This window comes from Arvicanthis niloticus, chromosome 17 (assembly GCF_011762505.2).
Source record: "Arvicanthis niloticus isolate mArvNil1 chromosome 17, mArvNil1.pat.X, whole genome shotgun sequence".
Classification (NCBI taxonomy): Eukaryota; Metazoa; Chordata; class Mammalia; order Rodentia; family Muridae; genus Arvicanthis; species Arvicanthis niloticus.
In genome coordinates this window covers 15,610,857-15,628,229 of record NC_047674.1, presented here as the reverse complement: position 1 = coordinate 15,628,229, position 17,373 = coordinate 15,610,857, and the positions used below count along the sequence as shown (strand labels likewise).

Below are 17,373 nucleotides of genomic sequence, written 5' to 3'. Positions count from 1 at the left end.
TTCCCTTTTTCCTCCCCTCTCACCTACAATTTCAGCTTTCTTTTCTTTCCCTCGTGGCAGCTTCGTGAGTTGTGACAGCAGCTTGTGTCTGTGGTCCCTGGTGGAGCCCAACAAGGTGGGGGGCAGGGAACATGAAGTCATTGTGGTGATCCTGCAGAGCAGGCTGTAATACGTACCTCATGGGCCTTGGCTGTGCTGGGGCTTGTGTCCACCAGCCAAAGGATGATGCACTTAGGACTGTGACCTGATAAAGGGCGTCAGTAAGCTATTAGCTCAAAGGTACTGAGGCCCCAGGAAGGCACCCAGTGGAGCTGTGGAATTGAGAGCTTTCTCAGAAACTTGACATTTGTAACCAGGCTCCTCCAGGCTGCAGGTGAGGACCCAGTGGGTCCCGACCACCCCAGTTCAAACTCATCTGTCAATCGGTCATCTTCCTTGTTCTCTGTCCTTCCTTGTTCAGTGTCCTGGCCTGGCACTCACTGTGCTAGACTCTCCACTCACTAGAGGATCATTGATTGTTTAAGATGCTGTGGAGGTCTGACAGGCTTGTGATGACATCATGCTGATTTCCCTCCATGTGACCATGCTTGCATGCTGTGGGTTGAACTGTGTGACATCATCATGGCTCAAGCTCTTCTGACTGTACCTCCAGTTTGTCTCATAAACAAGCCCCGGCCGTCAGAGAGACAAAGCCTACTAATGACCTGCTTTCTGCTCTGCTTTCCTTAGTTGCTGGTGGCTTGCTCCCTGTAGTAGGGATTGGGGCTTCGCTCTGAATGAGCCCAAGGCTTCTCAGGAAAAGGAAGGTTCAGGGTGACTTTGGCCTCCACGCTTTTTAGGTTCTACCAGGAGTTGATGTAGCCAGGAGGAACTGAGGTTAGGGGCGATCCATGCAGAGGCCTAGGGAGGCTGTTGTGTGCATCTGTGCACAGTGGCGTTGATGGCACTGTGGTGTCCCTAAAGTGGGGGAGCCCCGTGGAGATGTATGATGTCCCTTGCTGAAACAGGTCCCCTGTGGGGCAAGAACTGCCTTTTGGGCTGCTCAGACGGAGCATGAAGGCAGCCCTGGCCCCCAAAGCTCATCCTGTGGCCTTCCTGTGTGCTCCCTCTGCTCGCACAAGTGTGTCCTCGTGAATCTTGGAGCCCGTGTGGGTAGCGCAGTCCCTGCACCTTTGTTATGTCCACTTGGCTATCATTTATAACCTACTGGTCATGATTATCAGAAACTGGTGAAGGAACTGGTGTCACATTTTACATGCCTCACCTAGAGTTCCAGTAGCCTGTCACTGCAGGGGGAGGTCAGGACACAGCACCTGCTTTCCTTTGTTGAGCTGTCTAAAGACTGTTACGTTCTGGGACTGTAGCTTGGTGTTAGAGCACTTGTCTAGCATGCAGGAGACCCTGTGTTGGTGCACTGCACTGCAAAAGGGGTGGGTGGGGGAGTAATTGAAGCCCAGTGATAGGTTAGTGATGGAGAATGATAAGCCACAGTGGAGAACACTTGTGGCATCAAACAGGAGCCAGGCAGCCTGGCCCACACCTGTCAGTGGGCTACCCACACCCATCAGTGGTAATGTCTGTCCTACTGTTAAATTACAGTCCAGTAGTACTTTATCTAAACTGCTGCCTGTGAATGTGTTTCCTTCTTGCTGCTGTATTCCATGGAGTGAGTTTAAGTGGGCACTGCAGTTTCTTCTGTGACATTGTTTTTGGTGAGGGTGTTGAGACAGGGTAGTCAGGTTGTCTTTGAATTCACTGTGTAGCCTAGGAGGACCTACATCTCGAGTGTGGAGACTGCAGGCGTGCATCACACCAGCTTTATTCAGTGCAGGACACTGATCTTGGGCCTACCACATGCTTAATAAGCAAGCCCACCAACAGCTGTGCCTTCGGGCTCTGCCCCACTGGGAAGATCCTTGGAAAGTGTGTGCAGACATGCCCTGAGATGTTCCTTGAAGCAGGTAGGCAGCTGCTCTGTTGACACCTGAGAGAGACAGGAGATGTGGTTTGCTTCAGCCTCTCTCCCTGCTGGATGAGGAAGTTTCTATGCGAATGCTATGTAGCCTGCGTTTCCATTGCTGTCTGTGGCACAAGACTCAGCCACTGAGAAGCCACACAGAGGAAAGTGACAGAGATTGTGGTGCAGACATCTTTGACTAAAGCACATGTCACTTTTCATTTGGTCCTGAGTATGCCAGCCTTCCCTTCCTTCAGACTGGGCCCTGGTTTTTAAAGAAAGGTTTCATAATGATAGCTGTGTCGATTCTTGAGTGAGTCCGTCCGTCCGTCCTTCCTTCCTTCCTTCCTTCCTTCCTTCCTTCCTTCCTTCCTTCCTGCCACCTCCACCTCCTCTTCCTCCTCCTCTTCCTCCTCCTCCTCCTCTTCCTCCTCCTCCTCTTCCTCTTCCTCCTCCTCTTCCTCTTCCTCCTCCTCTTCCTCCTCCTCCTCCTCCTCCTCCCCCTCTTCTTCCTCCTCCTCCTTTTCCTCCTCCTCCTTTTCCTCCTCTTCCTCCTCCCCCTCTTCCTCCTCCTCCTCCCCCTCTTACTCCTCCCCCTCCTCCGCCTCCACCGCCTTTTCCTCCTCCTCCCCCTCTTCCTCTTCCTCTTCCTCCTCTTCTTCCTCCTCCTCCTTCTCCTCCTTCTCCTCTTTTTCTTCTAAGTCAACTATTTCATTAACCTAATTGCCACAAAAGTGAACATTTTGCAAAGATGACACACAAGGCTATAGCGCTTTTGTATGGATGTGTCTTGTCTTTTGTAGCTTCTGCAGGTCACCCAGGTCCTCCTGATTCAGCTTCCCTGAGCAGAGACTTCTCTCTGGGTGACTTGTCTCCTGAGACATTGAGGTTTCTAGGTCAGTGCATGGCCAGTGATGTCTGGTCTGTGTTAGTTGCAGTCTCTTTGGTGTCAGGGTTGTCTTCCTGGTCTGCTTGGCACCTCTTACCGTTTTCCAGCCGCCTACAATGGAGCAGCGGGCCATTGCTTCCAGCCCGACACCCGCTGGGTCTGAGTACCAAGCATCCTCCTGAGCATGGTGACCGACTTGACCTTGAATGTGTTGTGAGGGACTTTGGTTTTTGGACAGCTTAAGAGGTAACAGGAATCAGCATTTGAGGAAGACTAAAGAGTGAATTATATTGGAAAGAGATGTGAAACCTGTGGCTGGCTTGTAGTAGGGTACTAACTACCTCAGGCTATCGGTGTTTGTTTGACAGGAAGTGGCACACAGGGAGTGTGAAAGTCCTGTGAGCAAAGCCAGGGATGTTGGTTGTGGGGTCATAAGGTGTGAGGCAAGCTGGGGGATAAGCACCGTTTCTCAAAAGTCCCTCAGTACGGAGGGCCCTTGTCTTCCTGACCTATCCCTACCCACCCTGGCTGAATAGCTTGTCTGGTTTCTTTCTAAGGATCCAAATATTTTGCACCCTGTAATCTTGCTGCTGGCTCTAGCCATTGTCTGTATCCTTAGTGTGTGTGTCTGTGTCTGTGTCTGTGTCTGTGTCTGTGTGTGTGTGTGTGTGTGTGTGTGTGAAAGAGAGAGAGAGAGAGAGAGAGAGAGAGAGAGAGAGAGAGAGAGAGAGAGAGAGAGAGAGATTGAGATTGAGATTGATTTTGGGAAAGTAACTGTTGCAGTAGAATAAAAAAAGATGAAAATCTAGCTTGATACAAGGTCAGGCCCAGGCAAGTCAGGCTCCTGCCTCAGTGTCTCCACACTGTGCTGTGAACAGGACAGCCTTCAGGTCTGCTGTGGACACAAGGAAGGCCTGGAGCTTGAGGTAGGGAGGAAGGGCCAGGGTGAGAGGACTTCAGCATTGCTGAGTGTGATATGCACTATGCAGCACAGTCAGAATGTGTGCACTTGGCAAATTCTACCCTCCAGGGTAGAAGTAACATGGGCTCCTGGTATGACTCTGCTTTCATGGTCCCCTCTACCAAAAATGACTTGCCGTGAGTTGTGTGTGGCATGTCTCCTCATGTTTTTATCCTCTATTACAGATGCTTTTGTGAACAGCCAGGAATGGACACTCAGCCGTTCGGTACCGGAGCTCAAAGTGGTGAGTGGCATCCCTGACCCACGGGAGGGAGGGGCTGGAATAAGCAGGGTGTGAGTGTGCAAGCTTGCCCATATGGAATTCTGTTTCCTGAAGCCTGTAGGTAGGACGTGTTCTGTCTGGGGTGTGTGTACCTGGAAAAAAGGCCATTGTTGGCCACAAGGAGCTGCAGCCTTGAATGTGCCCTGCAAGGCCATAACAGCCATCCAACAGGTGGTAGTTTGTGTACAGGACTAAGGCTGTTGTCCGTGTTGTACTTTCTCCACCTGACTCTGTACTGCTCTGTGTCTGTGTCTCACACATACACTACTATACATACGCCACCGTGGATTGACCTGTTCCTTTCTGGGTGTTATGACAGCCTCTGTAACAAGCCATCAGAAGTCATAATATTTAAAAAGTAACGACTGTTTATACAATTATGAATTCTTGGCATAAGTCAAGAGTTCTGTTTTTAATAAAAGCAACTGCTGGTAGAGTTGAAGCTTATAGCTGGCTTCTGTGAATGTTTCCCATTGCAGTTGTCTCTTAGAGTCCAGCTCCGTTGCTCCCCTCCCATCTTAGGGTGGAAGGAAGGGACAGACCCACATTTTAAATAATTGTGTTGTTTGTCACGGGATACAGGGCACTTGGTTGTGTTTGGACACACACACACACACACACACACACTTACTTCAGTTTATCTAGTACTGGACTCTGTAATTTACCTGCTTCAGATGGTGAAGACCCTCAGTTTGGGCCCACCCACTTCCTGTCCATTTTCCCAGTGTGTTCACTCTTTCCCACCATCTCCCCAGTGACCTACCTGAATCTCCAAGTTCCCCACGTTCCTCCGTCCTGTTTGTCCCCCTCCTCAGTGATGCTGAGAGGATGGGATAAGTACTTTTGTGTCTCATACCTGAGATGGAAGTAAGCCACTTCCTCCAGGACACTAGTGTGTCTCAGCAACGCCCCCAGTGTGGTTATCCACTTATGGAAGACAACTCTCTTCCCAGCCTCTGGGGTAATAGCTGCATTGTCTCTCTTCTGTGTTTCATAACTTATACAGCATATAGAGTGTTCTAGAAGTACCTAATGAGTGACACAGGGGTGCCAGTGCCATTAACAGAACCTTTTGTCCAGGTTGGCCAGTTTCAGATACTCCTGGTAAGAAACTCAGGTGCTGACCCCTCTGGTTTTAGACTCAGTGCCAGATAACAAGGCCACGGTGTTTTCACAAGGTGTTTATGAAGCATATACTCCACTGGGCATGCTCTGCCTGCCGGTTCCATGTAATTATGGCCTTCGGTCCTCAGAATTACTCCATGAGGGCCAGGCCTGTTATCATCCTGTGTCACAGGTAAGGTTTGAGACATGAAAAGCTTACCCAGAAGCCATCTACAGTCAGAGTTAGGATTTGAAGCCAGCACTGCCTTGGAGAGCCTTCTGTATATCTGTCCCAACTGTTGCTGTAGCCTCTGGCCTCGTGTGTTCATTTAAGTCAGAGCAGCTGTGGAGTGGAGTGGGGTGGAGTGCTCCAACCTCCCAGCAGCACACAGATGGCCGGGAACCAGGTGTTATTGTCCTCATCTTCCTGAGAAACTGCCTGGGAGTTAAAGGTTGACAGGGCTTAGTTTGGTGGTTTGGGCTTTTTAAGACAGCATCTTAAATGTAATTTTAGCTGCCATGAAACTCACTGTGTAGCCCAGGCTGGCTTTTAAGTCACCATCTTTCTGGTTCAGCCTCCCAAGGGCTAGAATTATACAGACTTGTGCCACCATGTCTTGTCCGGTCCACATATTCTTATTAGCAAATAATAATTGAGAATTGTTACTACCAAAGTTATACTTTCTGATACATGGTTTTCTATTGTAAGCATTGAATTAGCAGGTATTAGCATTTAAAGAGACAGTGTAGGGTTCACTTTCTTAAAGCTCACTTGAGCTCAAGGGCTCATCTGTGGTTTGAGGATGGCCAGGAGCTCTGCTGTGGTGGGCGCCCTCTTGTGGTGGCATCAGCAGGCACCTCGTTGTCAAGGGCACCTCACCCTGTTCTTGCCTAGTGAGGATGCTCAGGTCTGAAGAAGAACTTGTTTGTTCTGTGAAGCATTTTCCTTCCCATGCCCACAGGGATGTTATTGTTTCTGCCCTCTTGCAGCACCCGAGACAGGCAGGTGGCCCTTTAGGTCATCGCTGTGGGACCCTCAGCCCTGCTTGGAAATGGGATGATGTCACTGAGTCTCCAATGGACCTTTTATGGAGTCTTTGAGAATCTATCAGGACATACATATGGTTCACTGTTTGCTTCTGTGAGAGTGGCGGGCCTCTGCCTGGGGCTCTCTGAAGTCGTGCTACAGTTGCTCTCAGCACTGCAGATCGGTGCCAGGCTACACAGGCTCCATGCCTTTGTCTGTGTGGAAGCAGTAGGCGTGCAGAGGTGCCACCATGTATTCTGCTTATACTCTCAGCTGGGATTTTTAAGTAAAGGCTCCATATTTACAGCACATTTCTGTTCAGTGGTTGAGTAGAAAACACAGGGTGCTAGAGAATTGAGTTTATAAAGGTGCTGTGCTCTGCTCTGCTTCTTCTGAGAGTGTGACAGCATGAGGCACAGAGCCCTAACTGATGGCATGCAAGGCATGGCAGGGTGACACCTCCTGCCTAAGGTACCAAGCTCGGGCATTATCAGAGGCACCCATCTATGCCCATGAAGCACTTGGAACCAAGCTGAGTCATTTCCTCTTCTGCAAGTGACATTCAGGAGCAGTCGTCACGTTTCCCAGGAGGACCACATCCTAACAGATGGTAGTTCTGCCACTGTTGTAAGATAAAACGATGCAGCTCACAACCTATGAGATGGGTGCAGAGGCCAAGGAAACCTCTGCCCCAGCCCTGGTGGGGGCGGCACTGGCATGCTCAGGTATATGCTATACCATTGCTCACTGTTGTGGGAAAGAGCGCTGTTGTCACCACACAGAGAAAGCCCAGCTGCACAGTGCTGGCTGGGTAGGGGAACATTTCTTCCAGGACGAGAAAGTAATCTTAATTAAAAATTTCATTTCTGTGGCATATACTAGCTTGGATTTTCTCAGCTTGAAGCTGACAAACAGCAGGTGCCCTTGAGCAAAAGAATAATAGGCAGATATTCTCAAATCGTGGAGGCTCAAGGTAGGAAGACGCAGGCTGGTCTTGGAGGGGACACAGCTTTCTTTGTGCAGGAACCGTCCGCATGCCCTGGTCCTCAGCCCAGCTCTCAGTGGTAGAGAAAGCTCATTTATATCACCGGCATTAGTCATGCACCAGCCAGTCACACACTGGTTCCTGGGAGCTGTGCCTCTTCCTTGGGCTGGATGCCTTGGCAGGGCGGAGAACAAGATGAGGGAGACACAGTGCCTTCCCAGAAGGGGCTGGAAGTCACATCCTCACCCTGGGAGCTGCTAAACACTGTTGTGTGCAGTGAAGCAGCAAGAGCCAGGGCCTAAGGGCATCTTGCTGGCTCCAGGTGAGGGTGTGGCATTAAAGTGTCCTCTTCCACCACTGTGACTAGATATTGTGACTTATGAACAGTAAAACCTGTGTTCATAGTTCTAGTGGTTGGGAGTCAAAGGTATCTGCAGATTTGGGAGCTGGTGAGGTTTGGGAGGTCATCTGCCCTGTAGATTATAGGTAGAGAGTCCCTGCTGGGCTACTTTCAAATGTATACTGATCCCATATGGACAGTGTTCCTGTAACCATTCCCTCTCAGGGACCCATCCCCCAATATAACACAGGGGCCTGGGGACATTAGCACTCTCAGCCAGTGGCTGTGATTTCTGAGCTGGCTATCGACCCTGATGGTAGGATTTGGGCTGCGGTCGGTCAGTGTGGAAAAGTTCAAGTTCACAGAGATGAGGTTGGAGCTGGGGAATCTAGGATTCAAAGCCAGGAAGTAGGAAGCAGAGTGGCTGAAGGGCAGCAAGCATGGTGAGAGGGCCAGAATAGCCTGCAGGTGCAGGGATCGTCACACAGGCCGTCGGGGCAGTTGGGACTGGGGATTGCATGGTCATTGAGCAAAGAGTAGAATGCACAAGGCTGCTGAGTGCAGCAGCTCCCTGGAGGGACGGTGCGGGAAGGGCAGGGCTCCCAGCATGGGCCAGGTGCCCATTCACCCACTCTTGCCTGCCAGTATTATTTTCTACCTACTGTGATCCCTGGGCTGTCCTGGCCATAGCTTGACTGTGGCTTTTCTCTTGGTTGTGCGTTTCTGAGAGAGGCAGGCTTGCTGCCTACTCTCTATGGGCTCCGCCTCAGGCTCTGCCTCCCCTCCCCCATCCCAGTTTCTCCTGCTCCCAAGTCTTTCCCCATGTTCACCTTTTTAGAGTGAAACAGAGCAGGTGGCCCTATCTACAAAGGACTGTGTAGCATCATGTCCTGTGGAACCGTTCCTTCTGAGTATGGGAGGCACCTATCCTTGTGGACAGTTGAGCCAGTACACATGTGCCAGACAAAGTGAGCAGGGGTGTTCCCAGAAGGACGCCAGTATGCTAACACCCTAACAGTATCCAGCACTATTGAAGACAGGAGTTGACTATCTCCAGTAGAAATAGTCACTGCTTTCATTTTTGAGCATCTCCCCAACATTTTGGCAGGGTGATTATGACCACATGTGCAAAAAAATCACCTCTAACTGTTGTCTTATTTTTTTGCTGCAGGGAATTGTGGGTAACCTGGCCAGTGGCAAGTCTGCGCTGGTGCACCGGTACCTGACAGGCACATACGTGCAGGAGGAGTCCCCAGAAGGTATGCTGTTCTGCAGGTGGTTAGTTACCAGCTTAGAGTTCAGGGTTTAAATGTTCTCTTAAGCATATTCTAAATCATTGATGACCCATGTCAGGGCCATAAGAAAGCCACCAGGCAGCAAAGAGACTTAGGTATATGCTCCCTCCTGTAGGGGCTTTATAGTGCATCCACTCCAACATTTTGAGCCTTAACCGTGGGATGTTCTCGAGTACATTTCCTCTGTAAAGCATGTCCTCCGGAACCTTGGTCCAGTGCTACCCCTTTGAGTATTGGTTGGACATCTCTCTGAACTGGACACTGACCTTGTGATGCTGCTCAGTCACAGACACTAGCGTTTCTAAATACAATCCAGATCACCCCACCCGCCACGTGTCTAAGTATGTTCCCCTTTATATTGTATTACAAACATGTAATAATCATTTTGCATGTGAGTTAGGCATTTTTTTTCATTAGACATTTTGATTCTTCTGTTGGCATATCCATGTCTTACTGTGGTTCTGTTCCTTTTTTTGCTTTAAGTAACTTTACAACAGTGGAGAGGCCCTTTAGTCCCCTTAATGCAAGCGTAGCCCACAAGCCATTTCCTGAACTATATTTTCTCCCCATGTAACCTTTTGAAATCCAACTCTGAGACACTGAATTTCTGGTTCCTTCTTTTTCTTACTGGCTGTTCCATTCTTTGCAGATATGGACGCAGGTAACTATACATTTTCTTCATGCAGTGCTTGTCTCGTTCTGGAGAGAGGAGAGGCACAACCCTGTACTGTAGCACTCCCTTTCCACGCTGTTCTGTGTCTCATCCTACTTTGTCTCATTTCACCTTTTTCCTAAGTTCAGCATCTCACCCTGTTTCGTCCCTTAGCTGTCTTTTGAGTAGTAGTCCAAAGTAGCTTCACGTGTCCCCTGTAACACATGTTTCCGCTCCTTAACTCTTGTCCTAAAGACTGTAGAACCATCTAGAAAGAACAGAATTCTGAGGGGCCTGCTTGGGGCTCTGCTACCACCCTGCAGTTTTTTTCTAGCCATGTTTTGAAAGTCTCATGGCTGTCCCATCAGAGAAAGGCTCACTTTTTAAATTCTCCATGTGGAACAATGGTCTGGGAGGAGGAGGAGGAGGGAGGGATCCAAACAAAGGCTTATGGATGAGACCAAATGGACAAAGGCTCGGGTTTGTGGGGACTGCAGACCCAGGTACTCAAAACCCACAGTGTGGAGGAGGGGGGAAGGCAGTATCTTCCCTTAAGACCCATCTTGGGCTATTCAAGCACTCTCTTCTTTGTGCCTGAGTGTGAATGGTCACAGTCAGCTTGACTAGGAGTCTTGAGTGCTTTGGACTGGGGCTTCTGTGCATGGGACTTACCATTGTACAACTGGTAAAACCAGCTACCGAGGGTGTGCAGCCAACCCAATTGCAAGGCAAGCATTTGCCTTTTCCAGGCAACTCTGATTTGAGTGTCTCCCAACACCTACATTTTGAGCTAGGATTGCTTGAAGTTCAGGCCGGCCTCTGGTTCTCTTGCTGTCATGCTGTGGCTCAGAGGTCTAGCAGCTTTAGAGGTAGGTTGTGCTGAAGTTGCTGATTCTAAAGGAAGAGGCTGGACCATATCTGTATTTGGTCATTATTGTGGTGTCCGTCATTTTCTCATTGGACATTCAGTCTGTCCTAACATGCCTGTATCGACTTGATTTATTTGCAGTGTAGAATATGACATTTCATTTCGATCCACACAGAGGTGTTTCTTTTGAACATTCACACATCAGAAGTAAAAATTGTACCCTGTGAGGTGACCTCATTGCCTGCTAACACTCCCTGCCCCCATCTGCAAAGTGAGAATATATCATCACATTGGCAGACACATAGCTGAGGAGGACTCCTGGATCTGGGAGACAGAATTTAGGCTGTCTCTCACACTCTCCCCCTTGCCTACCTATATGTATGTCCTCTTTCTTTGAACCTTGGGCTCAGGGTGATTGTTCTGTGTTCTGAGGGTGCTTCGAGCAGCATTGTGCCCAGGAGTGCCCAGGTTACTAAGCTGCATCTCCTGTGAATGAGGAGACCTCTGTGTGCCTGGAAGCCTCTTGGCCTGGGCCACCTATGTGTTCCTGTCTGGAATGCAGCAGATAGCAGCTATTGTCTGTGTGCTTCTGAAGATCTGAGAGCTAGTTTCTATTTCTTATCCCCATGACCCTCAGGTCCTACACGAGCAGCAGGAGGCAAAGGAATGTGTGATCAGCCTTTGCTTCCTCACACTGCTGCCCTGCAATCCTGAGATTCTACTGTGGGGTCAGGGAACTTAGAGTTGTGGTATTTTCCTTGTAAGTTAATGTAAGCAGTTCTCAGGGCAGCTGAAACTGAGAAGCTGCATGCACAGTGCTGTGGGGTTGATATCTGATTTACTGTCTTTATCCAGGAGCATGGAGGGTCTTGGCTGGTAAGGCAGGCGTGCAGGAAGCTATCAAGGATAGCTGTAGCTCCTCCATCCATCCCTTCAGTGACTCTTAGGACACAGGTGGAAGGGTGCAGCTCAGGAGGATGGGTGTTCTTGGTGCCTGTCTGGAACTCTGGGTTGGAGTGCGCTCTACAGTCTTCCAATTTCTTCGTGTTGCAGTTGCCTTCCAATTCATCCTTTGCGACAGGCCATTTTCCCTTGCTTTAGAAAGAGAGAGACTGAAGGTCCACAATTGGGCAGTTACATGTTTGGGGTCTGGTGAGGGCCTCATGGTGGCATCTTTCCCAGAGCATGTATGACAATGCACCACATTCTGAGACAGGAAATTTGAGTGTGGGATGGGGGCAGTTTTGCTCTTTACAAGAACTCTTTCTATTGAGAATGAGCCACCATCCTCCCAGACCTACATTAATCCCTTCTGAGGGCAGCATCTCCCATGAGTAGTTTCCCTGCACTATAACCCATCCGTTAAAGGGTTCAGTGCCCTCCATTGTTGGGAAACAGACCTTTGGAGATACACTCAAACCATGACCAAGTCCCAGAAATCCCCTATGGACAGCTGCCACTCTGCCATCCACATGGCTATTTCTGCCAGTCTGTGCAACTCACTTGATTCTCCCCATTCTTGTTCATGGTGGCACAGGGTTGTTCCTCTGGCTTAATACATACATAAATATCCTTTGCTGTGAGTCTTAGTTAGGGTTTTATTGCTGTGAAGAGACACCATGACCAAGGCAACTCTTATCAAGGACAGTATTTAATTGAGGCTGGCTTACAGCTTCAGAGGTTCAATCCATCATCATCATGGGAAAAAGCATGGTAGCATGCAGGCAGACATGGTACAGGAGTGGGGGCTGATCTACAGGTAGCCAGGAGAGGACCTCCCCTGCAGGCAGCTAGGAAGAGGCTATCTTCTGCACTGGTACTGAGCAGAGTTTGAGCATGGGACCTCAAAGCCCACCCCCACAGTGACACTTCCTCCAACAAAGCCAAACCTACTCTAGTGAGGCCACGCCTCCTAATAGAGCCCCTCCCTGGGCCAAGCACATTCAAACTGCCCCACTGTGATTCTGACTTGCCCCTGCGAGGTTTGGGTAATGGGAGGGATGCTGTGGTGATCAGCTTAAAACAGAGCATCATTCTTGGAGAAGAGCTCCACCTCCTGACAGAAACGCCTCTCAGTGTCACCACACAGGGTGGCTCGTTTCTCTTTTTGTGAGTGACACCTTTTTAGTTGGTATTTTATCCTATGAGAGAAGACTTGAAAGCCTGGGAGATGTAGTCAAGAGAATTATTATACATTATATTTAATGCTACTTTTAATTAGTGACTTAGGGGAAACCTGTTTATCTCAGGAGCTGAAAGAGTGCAGATATTATATGGGTGGTCTCCTTTATGTGTTCATATGTGAGCGAGTATATTTGTAGAGTGTGTGTGTGTGTGTGTGTGTGTGTGTGTGTGTGTGTGTGTGTGTGGTGATGATGTATGATTGACACCAGAGTCCCAGGACTGCTGTTAAAAAATACCATAGACCAAGTGGCTGAAATCAGAAGTAATATCCCTTGGTGAAGTTTGATTCCTTTAGGAGGCAGGCAGGGCAGATCTCTGGCAGTGGCAGTGTCTGTGCACCACCATGCCACTGTACTCAGAGCTATGGAGAGAGGGCTCAGCTTCATCTGTTCCCCTGGAACTGGCTTGGTTAGCACTGTTGGCTTTTAGTCCCACAGGACAGGACCAGGCTGGGTGTGACCCTCACACCTCCCTTTCAGAGCCCTATTAATAGCTGCTAATTAGAGTTGTGAATGGTGTTTGGGCTGTGTGATTTCAGATCCCTCTCATGTGTTAAGTGCTTAGCATTCACTGTGTACCCTGCCTTCCCTCATACCAAACCCATGTGTTTCATGGAATTTAACTCACTGTGGGGAGAAAAATAGAGAAACCGCTTGTCAACAGCATGTGGGAGGTGTTGGGAATCATGTGTCATCCCAAGACAGTTGTTATATCCTCCTGGGATGTTAGGCCCTGGGCGGTCCTCTCTGGGTGTTGTTTCCTCCTGTCTGAGTTGTGGTCCCAGAGGGCCATGAGGATGGAAGGGCACTGAGACTGCAGAAACTTGACATCCCAGAGGCCTCAGTGTTTCTGTAGGGATGGATTCAATAGATGACTTTAAGGTTAAAGGCAGCAAAGCAGAGAATGGCAATCAACCAGCCCTAGCTGATACTTCTCAGCTGCAGTCTGCTGATGCAGTGAGAACATAGATCACCCTTAGCTGATGTTCTCAGCCACAGTCTGCTGATGGGACAGGACTAGAACTGTGGGTTGAAATTGTATCGTCTGCAAACCACCTTCTGTTAATAAACAAACCCACATACACTAAATGGAGGCTAAGGCCTCCCTGCTATATGATTCACTCACTGCCTGAAGAGGGAGGCAGGGAAGTCTCACTCCATGAGTGACTGTCAACTGGCTATGGCTTCAGGAAAGAAGGGCTATATCCAGGTGTGGCATGGGAGCACGTGGGCCCACTGTTCCAGGCCACATGGGCAGAATTCCTAAGGGACTTGTTCTTCTTGCCACTGACTTTTTCATTGCTCATTGGCTCTTAACCTGTTCAGATTTGTAGGCAGAAACTTCAAGGTTGCGGTTGCCCTATGTATGCCTACACTGACAATCAGTAGGTGTCTGACCAGTAGCTTGGTGATAGAGACACGCCTCCAGGCGGCATGGCTTCACCTCTCTCACTGCCCAAGCCCCGTTTCTGTGCTCTCCTGGCTGTCCTAGAAGTCTTATATACAGTGGCCTCAACCACACACAGTGAGGATGTACAGACAGCCTGGAGATCCCCACATCAGGTTTCTTCTTTCTCCCACAGAGTCGGAAAACAACCAATCAGAAGTCTGGTCCTGAGTCACCCATTTTGCCACAAAGTAACCCGAGAAAGCCAGAGTAGAGGCGAGGAATCCAAGGTGGATCTTTCACTAGGGCGGGGATGGCAAGTTCTTCCCCACTGAAGCACTAGAGGGGGTCGGGGGGAGTCTACACACGATGTGGTGCAGTTTTAAGTTGTCCTGGTAATGATGGCATAAGGAAACATCCGAGCATGCTCAGTAGGTATGATTTATTATGAGGGGCATTTTTGATCTGTGGTTGACTGGATCTTTGGTGTGCAACAGGGGTATATGGAAGGTTGATTCTCTAAGTCAACTGACTGAGTCAGAAGGTCTCTGTTGTGAGAGATGCCCTGGGGAGCCCTAAATGAAGCTGTTCACTTCCTGTGACAAACTTCACCAAGCATGATTCTACCACAGCTCACCCCGAAGAACCAATGAGAGTTTGGGGCTTCCTTACAGAGCATGGGTGTCAGGGCTTACTGGCCAGAATGTGATGACCCAGAGCAGCCATGCTGGAAAGTCTTTATCCAGCATGGATGACAACCTTCCCGTAGCCATGTAAATGGAGCCCCTTCCCATTCACCTCTCTAAACCTACACATACCATCAGCTCCAGAGATACAGAGGCCATGTGCAGTTAGAGTCAGTTGTAAACACATGACTGGGAGATGTAGCTGGACAGTCAGCTGAGGGTCAGCAACCTCCCAGTCTCGTCTTCCTTGGATAGAGTGTCATCAATCTGCAGGCCCACCATTGGCAGTTGACTGTTGGTAGACGGCACAGCCGATCCAATGAAGTTTCTCCCCCCTTAGAGGATAGCGTAATGCAGCAGTCTCATAATTCACACCAGGAAACTAGACCCTTAGAGCCTGAATCACCAAAAATCTATCAGTGCTGTTTGCTATGCCTGGCTAACAAGAGTGTGCAGACAACAGGTCTCAACTCTTCATTCCCGAGAGAAGCTCAGAGCATGTATGTTGCCTGTTTACTTTTGATGGAGAGGTTTAGGTTTGGTGAAAACAGTCTGGGAAGAAATGCAGTCCACATCTTGGGAGAAAGACAAACTGAGATGTATATATGTGTGTAGGGGCTGGGGAAGGGGTACTAAGAGGAGTGGGGGTTGCTGAAAGGAAGGGAACAAAATGTACCTCATAACCTGGGAACATATAGGAATGCAGTCAGGGCTGCCGTGTAGTCTCTTCCACCTAACTCCTGCTATGTCCTGAAAAGGCTTGCTAATGGCATTCACGATGGCTTGGAGCTGGAGAGTCAGGGTTCCCAGCTCATCTTGGCTTTTTAGCAGGCTTACAACGTTCAGTATCTGATGAACACACAGAGTGTCTTGTGTAGAAACTCAGAAAAATCTCAGCCTTTGTATAATGACAACCCTGTCACTGCAGAAGCCATTGGTAGCCTCTTCCTGTGTGGGCCTGTCATATGTGGATGCCACTAGAGGCTCCAACTCTACTGTTTCTGGCGTCTCAGCTCCCACTGATGTTCTCAGAGGTGTGGCTGAAATCACCAGTGCTTTCCTTTGCTCAAGGACCCATTCACTGTTCTGGATTAGTCCACATGAAACCATTAGACAGCTTCAGGCCATCTCTGGCATCCCCTGGATGGAGGTGAGACCAATAAAGGCACAGCCTTTATGCTACCTGGGACCACTCCTGACAACCAGGAACTTAGACCGGAAAACAAGATAGCAAGTTGTTGGTACCCGCTCCTGGGTCTAGAAGCTCTAGGGTCTTTGCCACATTCATGGCTAGTTGGGAAGGTATGGGATCGTGGGTGCCATGTGCACCACCAGAGTACCAGGTTTCCCATGTGGGCTTTATTTGAGTTGTGCTCCCCCCTTCTCCCCTCTGCCTCTGCCATTGATGTCACGTGCTACAGCAGGTTCCTGGTGGTCACTTACATCCAGCCAGCAGTTGCCTGAGAGTCACTATCTCATGCCTCAGTCTTGATATTTCCCCAGAGTGCCTGCTCGGACAAGTCTCCTAACAGATGTGTCTGGCTAGCATCAGGCTAGTGAGTGTGCTCTCAGAAGCACGTGCATCTGAAATATTTTGTTAATGGATGTTTGCTTAGTCTCCTAGAAACAAACGCTGTGGTAAACAAACTTGATTTCTCAGAGTTGCTGAAACACATTTAGGCCATTGGCTCCGAGAACCTTTTCCAAATCCAGTAAACTTTTAAAAAGTCCAATAAGCCAGTATTGCTGCACAGATGGTAGGCTTCTTCTCAAACTCTTCTTGATCCTCTTTGACGTTTGAGTAAAACAAAAATCCATATGACCCTAATAAAACTGGAGTGGTTTTGAAACCTACCCGTTTACATTTTTCAATGTGAATTTTACCCTGTTGCTTGCAACCTAGGGATTTTAGCAAAAGCAGCTGCTCAGGATTCTCTCTGAGCCTTGGGATCATGGCCCGCTGGCTGGTCGGTTCCATAGTTCAGTTCACTTGTTATTCTGGGAAGTTTGAGATACTAAATGGTCCCTAAGGGAAGTGTCCCCTACCTTACCTTCCATGTTGACATCTTGTGTGTTGCGTGCAATCTATGTCTCTACCCTGCATGGCACAGAGCCTTCATACGATACTGCGTAAGACAGGTGAAGGGCACTCAATTCTTTACTAGAGTTTGGAAGGTGTAACAGAAGAAGCATGCACTGTGAACAAGGGGAAAGAGCGACAAAGCCAGGAAAGAGGAGGTTGTCATGTTTCTGGCATCTGTGAGTCTGGCAGAACAAAATATGTTTTTCAGTTGATTGGCAGGAACTCAGTGGCTTGTCCGTGTTTTTATCATTACTTCAGCAAGAATCTAGAGACTCACTGGAAGCTGGCCTAGGGCCTGAGGTTGGTGTGTGCTTCCAGGGAGCAGGTGTTTCCCTGATCATTACATGGAACTGATTTACACCTGGTCAGGTCAAGTCTTCCAGCCCTCTAGCTAGGGTAGACCAGCTGGCACATGCTGGGCAGTTCATGGTCACTAGACGTGTGTGCACTCAGATGCCACTGGGCTCTGGAGTCAGAATCAGCCGGCCTGGCTTTCCACATGGCTGTTGTCTCAGGAACCTAAAGAGTTGAGTATAACCATTATTATTTTTTATACTTTTAGAACAGGGTTTGATATGTTTGTTGTAGCCTGGCCTTGATGTCACTGTGTAGCAGAGGGTGACTTGAGCATCTGATCCTCCTGCTTCTGCTTCTCCAGTGCTAGGATTGCAGC

General features: G+C 49.1%; 1 protein-coding gene across 15 annotated transcripts in view; it reads left to right on the top strand.

Moving 5' to 3' along the window:
* Agap1 (ArfGAP with GTPase domain, ankyrin repeat and PH domain 1) overlaps positions 1–17,373 on the top strand; it is a 435,962-nt gene that overhangs the window by 141,651 nt on the left and 276,938 nt on the right. For 8 of the 15 annotated variants that reach the window (XM_076914828.1, XM_076914827.1, XM_034521739.2 and 5 more), the window contains exons 2-4: positions 3,993–4,051; positions 8,718–8,805; positions 9,491–9,502. In XM_076914828.1, the coding sequence (XP_076770943.1) occupies positions 3,993–4,051; positions 8,718–8,805; positions 9,491–9,502 (159 nt within the window). The remainder of the gene's footprint in view (positions 1–3,992; positions 4,052–8,717; positions 8,806–9,490; positions 9,503–17,373) is intronic. The other 7 variants (XM_034521738.2, XM_076914829.1, XM_034521740.2 and 4 more) reach the window with 1 other exon arrangement.